This window comes from Saccostrea cucullata, unplaced genomic scaffold (genome assembly GCF_032062105.1).
Source record: "Saccostrea cucullata isolate Sc308-1 unplaced genomic scaffold, CSIRO_AGI_Scuc_v1 ctg4971, whole genome shotgun sequence".
Lineage (NCBI taxonomy): Eukaryota > Metazoa > Mollusca > Bivalvia > Ostreida > Ostreidae > Saccostrea > Saccostrea cuccullata.
The window spans coordinates 14,877-28,380 of NW_026937005.1; the positions used below are offsets into that span (position 1 = coordinate 14,877).

A 13,504-nucleotide genomic window follows, 5' to 3' on the forward strand; every position below is an offset into this window, starting at 1 on the left:
CCGGGGGGGCCAGGGGGGGCCTGGCCCCCCCACTTTTTTCCTCAACATAACCTTTACTATAGTAAATGTTCATTGATGGAATTGTTGGCCCCCTCACCTGATAACCATAGCATAGTGATACCATGGATTGTAAGGGAAAAATTTGAAGTGATAGTAAGTTGGCTTTGAAAAGGTTGGCCACTATATCTCCCCCCCCCCCCCCCCCCCCCCCCCTCCCCACGAAATAGGATTTTCGAGTTTGGGCAACTTTTAATTTTCGTTTTTTTTTTTTTTTTTTTTTTTTTTTGCTTGTCAACTTTTTCAGGTAAGTAAAAATATTTTTTCTCAGGTTGGCCCCCCCCCACTTTCAAAAACGATGCTACGTGCCTGTTGTTGGGAAGTGTGACTTTAGGTTAAGAATTGGTGAACAAACCGATGTTGTATATAATGCATTTGTTGCTTGTGAATTCCCGTATGATTGTATTTTAGGTTTGGACATTTTGAAGGACTGTGCATGCTATATTGATGTTGCAAATGATTCTGTATATATAAATGATGAATGTATCTCATTTATTTCTGATGCAAGTTCGACTAGCGAAAGTGCGCAAGATGCATGTAATTACAAGAACTTGAATGGGATTGAGATAAGTGAGAGAGTTGAGTCTGGTGAGAAAGAGATAGATGATTTCTATGTATCTGGTGATTTAGGTGAAACGGAACGCAAGTCTATTACTAAAGTATTAGATAAGTATAGAAAAGTGTTTGCTTTCAGTGATAATGAATTAGGGAAGACAGATTTAGTTGAACATTCTATAGATACAGGGGACAGTAAACCTATTCACTTGAGGCCTTATAGGATTCCTCACAGCCAGCGGATGTTACTGGAATCCCAGATAGAAACAATGTGCGCTAATGGAATTGTGCGACCGTCTAAGAGTCCGTACTCCGCCCCAATTGTTTTGGTGCCGAAGAAAGATGGCAAAGTTCGCATGTGCATCGATTTTCGTAAAATAAATGAAGTCACCAAAAAGGACGTTTACCCTCTCCCTAGGATCGACGAAATGCTGGATGCACTTAATAAGTCCAAGTACTTCAGTGTCTTAGATTTGTGTCAAGGGTACCACCAAGTTCCCATGAAGGAAAGTGACAGAGAAAAGACTGCGTTTTCCTTCTTTGGAGGGCATTATGAATATAATTATATGCCATTCGGATTGTGTAACAGTGCGCCAACATTCCAGAGACTTATGGACTCTGTGCTTTCAGGATTACTGTGGAACACGTGTCTTGTGTATATAGATGACGCAATTGTCTTCTCGGAAACTATTTCTGACCATGTCAAAAGACTTGAGGAAGTGCTAAAACGATTCGAAAATTCGGGGTTAAAGCTAAAAGCGAAGAAGTGTTACTTCGGAAAAACGGAGGTTACGTTCCTTGGACACAAAGTCTCAGCTGACGGAATATCACCTGACACGGAGAAAGTAAAGTCAATTCACAACTTTCCGAAGCCAACAAATGTGAGCGAACTTAGAAGCTTTCTGGGACTCATCTCTTACTACCGTAAGTTTGTAAAGGATTTTGCAAGTAAGGCTGCTCCCTTACACAAGCTCTTAAGGAAAGGTGTCGAATTTATTTGGGACAATAACTGCGAGAGTGCTTTTGAATTCTTCAAATCAGCTTTGACCAGCTTTCCTATTCTTAGATATCCGGATTTCTCGCTTCCGTTTATCCTGTACACGGATGCATGTGACACTGGTGTAGGCGCCGTATTAGCCCAAGAAGGTCCAGATGGTGAGCGGACAATAGCGTACGCGAGTAGGAGTCTAAAACCAAATGAACAGAACTATGCAGTAATCGAAAAAGAGGCATTAGCCATTGTGTGGAGTGTGAAATACTTTAGACACTATCTATTCGGTCGGAAATTTACTGTGATAACTGACCACAACCCATTACGGTGGCTTATGGACATTAAGAATCCAGCAGGACGCCTAGCGCGATGGTCATTAACTCTTCAAGAGTATGACATAACCATTAAACATCGACCGGGAAAGGTTCATCAAAACGCAGACGCCTTATCTCGAATTCCTGCCGAATCCCCTATAGCAGCCACCTGTGCTAAGGCAGACGCAGATGTGATACCAAAAAGGTCATATCAGGACATCCGCGACCGTCAGAAAAATGACCCTCTCCTAGCCGCTATCATTAATTATTTAGAGAAGGGAGAGTTGCCTGAATTATCTTCAAAGGCCCGTGAGACGGTAATATTATCTGGTGATTATGAACTCGGACACAATGGTCTGCTATATCATCTTTGGCAGCCTGGATCCCATAGACGACGTCAAGCTATTAGACGCCAAATAGCTGTTCCAAGGAGCCTGATAGACGAAGTCATGTATGCCTGTCACGACGACCTGACAGCAGGTCATCTCTCCTTCCAGAAAACGTATGACAAAGTCCAAGAGAGATTTCATTGGAAGGGAATGTATTCAGATGTAGAGTTTTGGTGTAGATCATGCGTAGACTGTGCTACCAAGAAATCACCGAAAAACAGACCAAAGTGCCCATTGAACCCGCTACCGGTAGTTAATGGACCATTCGACAGAGTAGCTGTAGATGTCCTTGGACCATTCCCGCCAACCTACAAGTCCAATAAGTACATTATTGTGTTCAGTGACTACCTAACTCGATGGCCTGAAGTATTTGCCGTAAACAATGCAGATGCAGAAACGACTGCGCGACTTTTTGTAGAGGAAATAGTGTGTCGTCACGGAGCGCCTAGAGAGCTACTATCAGATAATGGTAAGAACTTTAGATCAAACCTGATAAAGGAAATATGCAAATTAACAAATACCAGGAAAACTTTTACTACTGCCTACCACCCGGAGACCAATGGCCTAGTGGAGCGCTTCAATGGAACACTCACAACAATGTTGTCAATGTATGTGTCAGGACATCAGCGTGACTGGGACACCTTTATACCATACATACTGTTTGCATATAGGACCGCCATCCACGAGACTACAAAAGAGTCACCCTTCTACCTGATGCACTTGCGAGATCCTGTTCTACCCGTTGAAGCCGTGCTCTGTCCGCCAACATTTTCTTACGCTGTAGCAGACGACTATAAGGAAGAGGCAAAAGTCCGCCTTCAAGAGGCCTACACGCTTGTCAAAGAAAACTTACAAAAATGTCAACAAAACCAGAAGGAACATCATGACCGTGCAGCGAAAGAGACTCATTATACTAAAGGTGACAAAATATGGTTATTTACTCCAACGACTTAACCTGGACTCTCTCCTAAACTTACCCATAATTGGCACGGACCATACGAGATCATCGAGCGATTATCTAATGTTACCTACAGACTACAGGACCCTGATCACAAGTCAAAAACTTTGACAGCGCATGCTAACAGGATGAAGCCGTATCTTGATCCTAATGACCGCCCTGATCACGACCATATCCCGGACGAGGACGTTGGATACGAAGACGAGACGGCCGATGACAACGGTCCCATTGTCAAAGTATTAGATATGATGCGGTCAAGAAACGACTCCAAGCGGTTAGAGAAACGTTATTTTGTGTAGTTTCAGAACGGACACACCCAGTGGTTAGGTGAAAATGAAATCAAAGACTTTAGGATTGTACAAGATTTTATTCAGTCAAAGAAATAAATAATCGAAGTGTATATACGTAGGTTGTGTATATAATGTATATCTAAAATGAACATTTGTTTTAAAAAAAAAAAATGTAAAGATAAAACGCAAAAATCTAAGAAAAAAAAAGATAAAACATGAAATGTGTGTGCATGTAAAACTATTTTATTATTTCTGTGTGTAGTAAGGTCTCTTTATCTATGAACGTGTGATTCTTGTAAGCGATATCAAATTGTCATTATCAGTCTACTACATGTAATTTTACTAGTGTGTCGGGACGCCACACTTAAGAGGGGAGGTATGTCACAGAGCAATCACCCAGTTAATTAATTGTAAATGAGTGAGTGATAGGTTGCAGGTGCGCGGCGCAGGCGTTGTAGCCCTGTTTCCCAAGAGTGTGATTTGACTTAGTTAGAGAGAAAGCGAGTGGACAAGCATGGATTTATAATTTGTTTATTTGTCATTTCTGTTATCGTTGTTTATTGTGCATGATAGAGTTCTGAGAGATGAAAGTGTGGTTTTCGATACCGGGCATTTTTGCCTATGGGTCGAACCCCACTGGTACCCAACAGAAGCACGTTTTCCGGTGTATGAGAGAGGGCGCCAGATTTGTCACTGTGTGCATGGTGTATGCTGTTATTTGCTACATTATTACCTGTTTTTACATACAATAAACAGTGGTAAGTTTACTCTATCGTTTTCCCTCGATCTCGGCTCTGTAGCGGAGCGGAAACACGATAAATGGCGCTGCGAGCAGGGTGGTAAGTGTTGACGAGTGGGGAAAAGTTCTACAGTGACGACAACGTCGTTGGCGCCATTTTAAAAGTAATAAAATTTATGTGTATTTGTGCCATGTTTGTGGTGTTCCGCAGATCATTCATGTGTAATATGCAGAATTGATTGTTGTTTTTCCAATTTTTGGTGCGTATTGAGGTACTATTTTTATCATTATGGAAAAAATGCAAACTGTAGGTGTAGGTAGAGGGGGCCGGAGATATCCGGATGGCCGGTACGTCCAGCCTGGGGGAAATGGCCAAGGTAGCCTGGGAAGTACCTCAGGGAATATCGGTAAGGGTAAGGTCCCTAATACAAGCAAGGTGCATTTTGACCCAAAGATGTTCAGTACACCCCGAGGGGAGGGTGCCCCTGTTTATAATGCCACCCAGTATGAGCAAGTTGATATGTCGCTCACTCAGGAGGGGGGTAAGCTTCAGAGTCAAAAAGAGTTACTGTCAATAACTGAACTTGAGAAAAGACAACAAGTACTTGAGGAAGCAGTTGACAATCTACAGGGTATGGTAGATGGTTTAGGCTATGGTCTGGGTGATCTAAGAACTGAGGTTTCTGAGCAGGTAAATTCTTTAAGGGGTGAAGTGTCGCAAAGGGTAGATTCTCTTAAAAATGATATAGGATCTCTTGAGACTAGTATGACCGTGCAAGTACAGGGGGTAGGTACCCAGCTGGGGGGAATAACCAGAATGTTGAGCGGTCTGTTGGGTCCCAATAAAACTTGTGAAAGTCAGACATCTACTGTCAGCCTCGCTGCAAGTCAGCCACTTATTTCCAGTAGCCAGGGGAGTCCTTGGGTTCCTGGACAGACAGTACATGGGTCTTCTACATTTAGTGAGGGTGTAGCATTCTCTGGGGGTCCAGGGGGTGTGGGCAGCTCAGTTGGATCTGTCTCCGCAGGGGGGCAGGTTAATGCCAGCTTCTCACGGGGTATTGCGGAAGTGTCTGGGACAGAGCCGAGCCATAACTTTACAGCTGGTTATTGTAGCTCAACTGGCCTCGGGTTTGGGTTACCTAGTACCATATTGTCAGACTCGTTACAATCAGGAGGTTTTATCAGGAGTGGAAATGCTGATCAGAGGTCTCAGGTAAGGGGGTCAAGTTTCTAGAGGTATTGGGGGAGCCCCTGTCCAAATGCCCTTGACCCCAGGTTGCTCCAATGAAATTTGGCAAAATGCCACAGGACCTGGTTATCATGGAACTCCTTCTGGACCACCAATTACGATGGGGAATAGGCAGCCAATTATGTCGCACATGTGGCAGTCAGGTAGTATCCCAAGTCCTACTTTAGCAAGTACACATAGGTCTCCATTACCAAGCCTTATACCACCAGGTAGTAGAAGTGGGGTAAGTAGGAGTATACCCACAGAGGTAAAGGGTGTTAAGTACAATGGCGATGTAGAGTGGGGTCCTTTCTACTCTAAATTCTCGACAATTGCTGAGTATCATGGGTGGGGGGACGCTGATTGTTTATTTGCCCTTAGTCTTACCTTGGAGGGTTCAGCATTGAAATATTTTGACATTTTGCGCCGTAGGGGTACCCGGCTTACTTTTCAAGAAGTTATTCTCCGCATGGAGGAAAGATTTGGAAAAATTGCCCTGCGGGCAGCCTCCCAGTTAGAATTTAATTCAATTACTCAAGGATCTGAAGAGCCCATAGAACAATGGGGGGACAGGGTAATGGATACAGCCCGAAAAGCCTTTGGGGGAGGAACCTCACCTGAAATTTTTCAGGAACAATTAATAATGAGGTTTGCTTTAGGATGTAGAGATTGTGAGGCAGGTCAGCAGATCATTAATCACCCACCGAGTACTCTAGAGGAAGCAATCAAGAGGGTTAAGACATTCCAATTAAGTCGACGCGCTATTGTTCGTCGCCAAAAGGCGGTTAGGTCCACTTCTAATGATAGGTCAGTCTCTGATACTAGCTACTCAAGGTCAATCTCACCTGTCAGTCAAAGGTCACCTGAATATGTTGATAGGGGACGAACAAGTGAGAGGTCTCGGGGTTTAAGTGATAGACAAAGTGAGAGCCGAGGTCACAGTCCAAGACAATTTTCAAGGTCACAAGGGTCATCTAGTCCCAGCCGCCTGGTGAATTCAAGGTCAGTTGTGTGTTTTGAGTGTAAGCAGTCGGGACATATAAGGAGAAACTGTCCAAATAGGTTACGGACTCGTAATTCGGTTTCTCCATCCGGGAATAATAGGGGTACAGGTCAAACAGAGCCAAAGGTGTCGGTGCCGACATCTACTGTAAAAAATGTGACATTTGCGGAGAACCCGTCTGTCAATGCAGCCCATGTGATACCGTCTGTGCAGTCTGGTAATAAAGGTGAAAATTCAGGTGCATGGCGTGTTCCAGTAGAGATTGCAGGGTTACAAATAAATGCCACAGTTGACACAGCCGCAGATATAACAATTGTTTCCCAGAAAGTATATGACTCTATGTTACCAAAGCCGCATGTTGTAGAGGAATCAAGCATCAGACTTGCGGGTGAAGGAACTGGTATGAATGCCCAGTTCTTGGGTAAGGTAACGCTTATTATGGGTGGATACGAATTTGAGCATCCGGTCTATGTAGGCCCATTACAGGATGAGATGCTTTTAGGAATTGATTTCCTTAGGGCGCATGATGCACAAATTTCCTGCGAGACTGGAATCTTGCGAATCAAAGAAATAACAGGTACAATTAAGATGTTTGCTGAGGGTCCATGGCAAGTGCTCAATGCTATATCTTCCCGTAGGGTGCGGATTCCTCCACACACTGCTCAAGTAATAGAGTGCCACCTAGATGCTGAGATGCCAGATTTCATCATTGAACCAGTTAGTGTTTTCCCCTCTGGCATTGTTGCCTCTAGAACTTATAACGCCTCAGGGAAAGTAGGTAAGCTGTGTGTCATGAACCTAACTGACAGAAGTCATATTATTAAAACAGGAAGTGTTGTTGGGGAAGCAACAGCAGCTCATGCAGTCAGGGAAGGTGAGCCCTCATTGCGTCGGGTGTTAACAGAGGGGCAAAAGGATTGTGAACATGTTAGTTCAATAATCAGGGATTTAGAGAAGAATGCGCCAACAGAAGTGCGCAAGGAGGCGGTTGACCTAGTCACTGAATTTTCAGATGTTTTTGCTATCAATGACCTTGACCTGGGTAATTTCTCAGAAATAGAGCATTGCATTGATACAAGTGATGCACGCCCTATTAAGCAGCGGATGCGCAGAACTCCTGCTGTTTTTCAGGGGGAGGAAGAGGGCCACTTGGATAAAATGCTGGAAGCTGGAGTAATCCAGCCGTCTACTTCTGATTGGGCTTCAGCACCAGTCCTTGTCCGTAAAAAAGATGGAAGCGTGAGATGGTGCGTTGACTATCGCGCACTGAATAAGGTTACCATCAAAGACAGTTATCCTTTGCCGCTAATAGAGGAATGTATGGACACTCTAGCAGGAAATAAATATTTTTCTAAATTAGATGCCAATGCAGCTTACTGGCAAATAAAACTCAAGCCTGAGGACAGGAAGAAAACGGCTTTTATAACTAAATATGGCCTATTTGAGTTCACACGGATGGGGTTTGGCTTGTGTAATGCCCCCGCCACATTTGCCAGGGCAATAAATTTGGTATTGCACCGCCTAAATTGGAAGATAGCACTTGCTTTCCTTGATGATGTTCTGGTGTTAGGGAGAACAGAACGAGATCATTTGAACAATTTGCGCCAGGTATTTGAGCGTTTCCGCAAATTTGGACTGAAGTTCAAGCCCCGCAAGTGTGAGCTTTTTCGTCCTAAAGTTGAGTTCTTGGGTCGCACTGTGAGTCAAGAGGGTGTTGAAATGGGAGACCAGTATATGGAGGCAGTACGTGAATGGCCAATACCTCACGATGTAAAGGCAGTTGAGAAATTTTTAGGGTTTGCCAACTACCATAGAAGTTTTATCCCTGGATTCTCACAAATAGCTGCTCCACTATATGATTTGACTGGGAAAAAGGGTTTTCACTGGGACACAGAGCAACAGGAAGCCTTTGATAAACTGATTAGTTTATTGCTCAAGCCACCTGTTTTAGCAATACCGACAAGTTCAGGGCATTTCATTCTTGATACAGATGCCTCGGATTTCGCAGTTGGCGGTGAGCTGAGTCAGGTCCAAGATGGACATGAGAGGACAATAGGATATGGCAGTGCAGTACTCTCAACAGAGCAACGCCGTTATTGCACTACCCGTAAAGAACTTTTAGCTGTAATCAAGTTTACTCGCCAGTTTCGACACTATTTGCTTGGTCGTGAGTTTACAGTCAGAACTGATCACCACAGTCTGGTGTGGCTTATGAACTTTAAACAGCCACAGAACCAAATTGCTCGCTGGCTTGAAGAACTCAGTCAATATAACATGCGGATAGTGCACCGCTCTGGTAAAAAGCATATTAATGCTGATGCCTTGTCACGAAGTATTGCTGATGATTGTCAGAGTTACTCATCCAAAGTTCAACTCCAGGATTTACCCTGTGGAGGCTGCAAATATTGCCGCAGAGCTCACGAGCGTTGGCATGAGTTCAGTACTGACATTGATGATGTTATACCCTTAGCACAATTGTTTGAAGAGGGCCCTAGCTTAAGTACATCTAGCAATGGGTATATAAAGCCTCTTGACTTGAAGGTACAGGAGTTGTTAGCATCTGGGACTCAAGACGTTTTGAGTCATGGCATAAAGAACTCTGATTTTCCGTCAGTGCATTTTGTAGTTTCAAATGAAAATGAGGGAACATCATTAGAAATAGACATGTCTGATGGAGATAGGTCTGTTTGTCAGATATCAAAAGGATGCGAGAAGGACAGTCAGCCAGAAAGGGAAGGAATTTCACTGTCTTCTTTCAATGCAGAGGACATGGCTAAACAACAGCAAGCAGATGAGTCTATGACATTCCTAAGAGCCTACTTAAAGTCAGGAATTTTGCCAAGCGAGGGGGAATTGATGATTTCCAGCCCGGAGACAAAGTGTTATGTGCTTGAGCGAGACTGTTTTCTGCTAGATGAGAATGGTGTGATTTGGCGAAAACCAGAAATGGAACAAGATGCTCCAAGACTTTTGATTCCAAAAGTAAACCGAGAAGAGGTTTTATACCTATGCCACGATATACCATCTTCTGGACATCAGGGTATTCAACGTTCTAAAGAGAGGTTGAAGACAAAGTTCTATTGGTGGCGGATGGCCGCAGACATGAAACAGTATGTGCTGACGTGCGACATCTGTTGTAGAAATAAAAGAGGTCCATTACCAAACAGAGCTGCTTTAAAGAGCTATCAAGCAGGTAGTCCAATGGAAAAAGTCCATCTCGATTTTCTTGGACCTTTGCCTCGAACAGAACAGGGAAATGAATATATACTGATGCTAGTAGACAGCTTTACCAAATGGGTGGAGTGCATACCATTGCCTTCGCAGACAGCGGAAGTTACTGCTAGAGCTGCAATAAATGATTTCTTCGCTCGGTTTGGATATCCGTATGAAATATTTACTGACCAGGGAAGGAACTTTGAGAGCGAATTGTTTCGTAGAATTTGTGAAACCTTGAGAATACACAAAGCTCGCACGACACCATATAGACCATCTGGAAATGGCCAGGTTGAGCGTTATAATCGCACACTCATGGATGCTGTGCGCTGTTATGTTGATGGTCAACCTAAGAGCTGGGACCAATATTTAGGTACTTTGGCTGGAGCATTGCGGTCAGCAGTTAACCGCCATACTGGTTATACACCAAACAGACTTATGCTGGGCAGGGAGGTAAACATCCCAGCAACTTTGATGTACAGCCCACCTCCTACTGAATTTTTTCAAAATGGGGAGGAGGGTGAGGTAGATAAGTATGTGCGGGAACTAGAGCAGAATATGCAGAAAGCACATGAGCTTGCAAGAAAAAAGTTAAAATCTGCTCAGAAGTCGATGAAAAGGGCACATGACCTAAGAATGAGGACAGGTAAGTTCAAGGTTGGTGACCTTGTATATTGGCGCCGCAATGCGGGTAAGAAGGTCGAGTCAATGTGGATGGGTCCAGGAATTATAGTTCAACTAAAGTCTGACACTGTATATGCTGTAAAGGCACGTCGTGAGATAAAAATCATGCATCATGACAAACTGAAAAAGTGTGAAGCACGAAATTTACCTAAATGGTTAGTTGAGTTCAGAGAACAGTTGCAAGGTGAGGTAAATAGTGATGACCAGCTGGAAAATGAAGGTGAGTCGGACTTGCCCAGCAACCACCCTACTGTCAAGGACAGTGCAGCAGTGGAAACAGAGATAAGACATCAAAGTGGTCCGTATATGGGTACTAGGGCACGTAGTAGATCTAGAATGGGAACTGGTGAGTCGGTTGTGTCTGAACATGTTAAACATCGAAAGCAAAACCGTAGTAAAAAGTCATATTGTCTGTGCAAAAAGCAGAATCCTAAAGGGTTGATGGTTCAATGTGATTTTTGTAAAGATTGGTTCCATCCCGAATGTGTCGGAATTTCAGAGTATGATGCGCAGAGTATGCCTCAGTATATTTGCCCTGAGTGCTCTCCCATAAAGGGAAATGAGAAAAACTAAGAAAACAAAAATGAATTGTAAATAGTTAGGGGTTTGTGACCCTTAAGATCTTGAAGGTTTTTTTAGGGTAGCCGAGAGAACTCGGAGAATGTATTTGTTTATATTTTGATTATATTTTCATTTGTAGATTCAGCTATGGAGGAGACATTTGATGTTTTTGTGTTCGACGAGGAAGAGTCTTTCTTAGAGCTGGACGACACAGACAAGCCAAAAGGCGTGTCCGGACAGAGTCCGCAGGGTGCGGAGACCTCAGATTGGGCCGAGATGGTTTCTATAACATTGCGTGACTCGGAGGAGGAAGATGCCTCTCAAGCTACGGCTCCCCCCAGGGATGCAGCAGAAGCCAGGCCAGAGGACATGGAGAAGAGGCCTAGGGGAGTACGCAAGTGTGCAGTGGATAGGTGTGGTGAGGTTTTCACAGGGGCCACTCCCATGCAATACCATATTTGGCGGGATCATGCCAAAGAGGCCAGGGAACCGATTGATTTCATCAATGTCCTTGTGGAGCTCTCTGCTCAGATCCTCGGACCTACCGAAGACAAGAGGGCATTGGTCTCTTTAGGGAGACTTAGAACTTGGATACAGAGCCAGCTTGGAAGGGTCAGCTGGGGTTTCTCTTGGCCGGTTCGTGAGGCTGCTGTTGGCGTGTCAACATATTTGGGGATTGTACCTCCCAGTAGCCGACAAATCAGTGATGTGAGCAAGGGAAAGGTGACTCATGTTGCCTTACTGGTCCATCCAAGACTAATGGCCCTTGCTATCAATGAGGCCACACGGAGAGGCCACTGGCGTGGAGAGTGGGAACGGTCCAGGTCAGACCTGGATAAGTCGAAATCCGACATCGCTGAGTCCTGGGAGGACGAGCTGGTCCAGCCTGAGCCAGTTCAGGTGGACAGTGAGGTGACACATGCTAGAGCGGAGGTACCCGCTGTGTCTCAGGGGCCTAGTAAGTCTACTACATCTCCTAGAGAGGATTCGGACCAGACTGTTGTTGTCGTTGATTGCCACTGGCATCCAGGACGTTTGCCAGACCCTTTTACGGGTGACTTAGATGTCTTCACCACCCTGGACAAAAGGCCAGTTGAGGTACCAGTCACACTTACCGGAGGGTGTGTTATCTATGGACTGGATGAGCCCCATGATGTGCCAAAGAGAATCCTTAGGAAGCAGTGGGTTATTGCCAGGGGGATCCACCCGAAGGAGGCTTCGAGAGCCAATAGTGATGATGTGCGGGTCATTGTAGAACTCTGCCGCAGTAATACATGGGCGACGGGAGAGATTGGTTTGGACTATACCATAGGGGGGCATCGCCAGCAGAAGTTTATCTTGGCGGAGTTTTTCCGCAGGGCGGATGTTTCGACCAATATGGTCCTCCATCTCCGGGGAGCAGAGGATGACCCTCTCGGACTGGTTCCCACACAGGACTGTATTACTCTTCTTGATGGCCTGGGTGTCCCTACTTTGGCACCTATCTACCTACATTGTTTCACTGGTGGCCCGGACCAGGTGTGCCTGTGGTTTCGCACTGGACGACCCGTCTACTTTGGGGTGAGCGGGAAAGTATTTAGGATGTCGCCTCTCCAGCAAGCAGGAGTGAGGGCTATTCCAGACCACAAGCTTCTGGTGGAAACAGACAGTCCATATATGCCATGTTCTGTTCCGTTCCCAATGACCCCGAAGCACATTGGTACCATATACCGGAGGGTGGCAGAGCTCCGACGTAAGCCGCTGTCTCTCTTGGCTAATGAAGTCCATGAGAACTTCAAGTCCTTCTTTGGAGTGCAACTAAAGAAGCAGTGATGGAGACCGAAGAAGCCAATTCCGTAGATGCCAAACCGATGCGCAGGATTGCGAAGGAATCGCAGCTGGACAATTTGATGCAGTGAACTGTTTCGCGCTCGGCATATTGACTGTTCATTGTGTTCTATTTCATAATATCTTTACATTATTAAGTGTTGATATTTGTATCATATATATCGTATATGAATGTTAGTACGAGAGTTTGTTTATGTTGCTTAAATTTGGAATTATGATTGGTTTTAATGTAAATCGTAATATTATCAAAATGGGGAGGAGTGTGGTGGTTTTCGATACCGGGCATTTTTGCCTATGGGTCGAATCCCACCGGTACCCAACAGAAGCACGTTTTCCGGTGTGTGAGAGAAGGGCGCCAGATTTGTCACTGTGTCAGTGTGTTTGCAGTTATTTGCTATATTATTACCTGTTTTTCCATACAATAAACAGTGGTAAGTTTACTCTATCGTTTTCCCTCGATCTCGGCTCTGTAGCGGAGCGGAAACACGATAAGCTGAGAATGATTTACAAGGCGCTTTTTCAAAATAATTATAACTGTGCAATGGTCAATTTGAATTTTTTGAACGCGCCGTTTTGACCAAACTTTATTCTTACGATTGCAGTCAATAAAAACAAAAATAAAGGTGCTCTGAAGTGTAAGAAATAACTACCTGTATCTAATCTGTCGTTTGAGGTGCCTTTCTTCTGTGTCG

General features: G+C 44.5%; 1 protein-coding gene across 1 annotated transcript; it reads left to right on the plus strand.

The window, feature by feature from the left end:
* Positions 1-4,165: 4,165 nt before the first annotated feature.
* On the plus strand, positions 4,166-13,222 carry LOC134247050 (uncharacterized). Its single transcript, XM_062729388.1, has 2 exons — positions 4,166-4,312; positions 11,125-13,222. The coding sequence occupies exon 2, from the start codon at positions 11,133-11,135 to the stop codon at positions 12,795-12,797; it is 1,665 nt and encodes a 554-aa protein (XP_062585372.1). The 5' UTR covers positions 4,166-4,312; positions 11,125-11,132; the 3' UTR covers positions 12,798-13,222.
* The last annotated feature ends 282 nt before the right edge of the window (positions 13,223-13,504 follow it).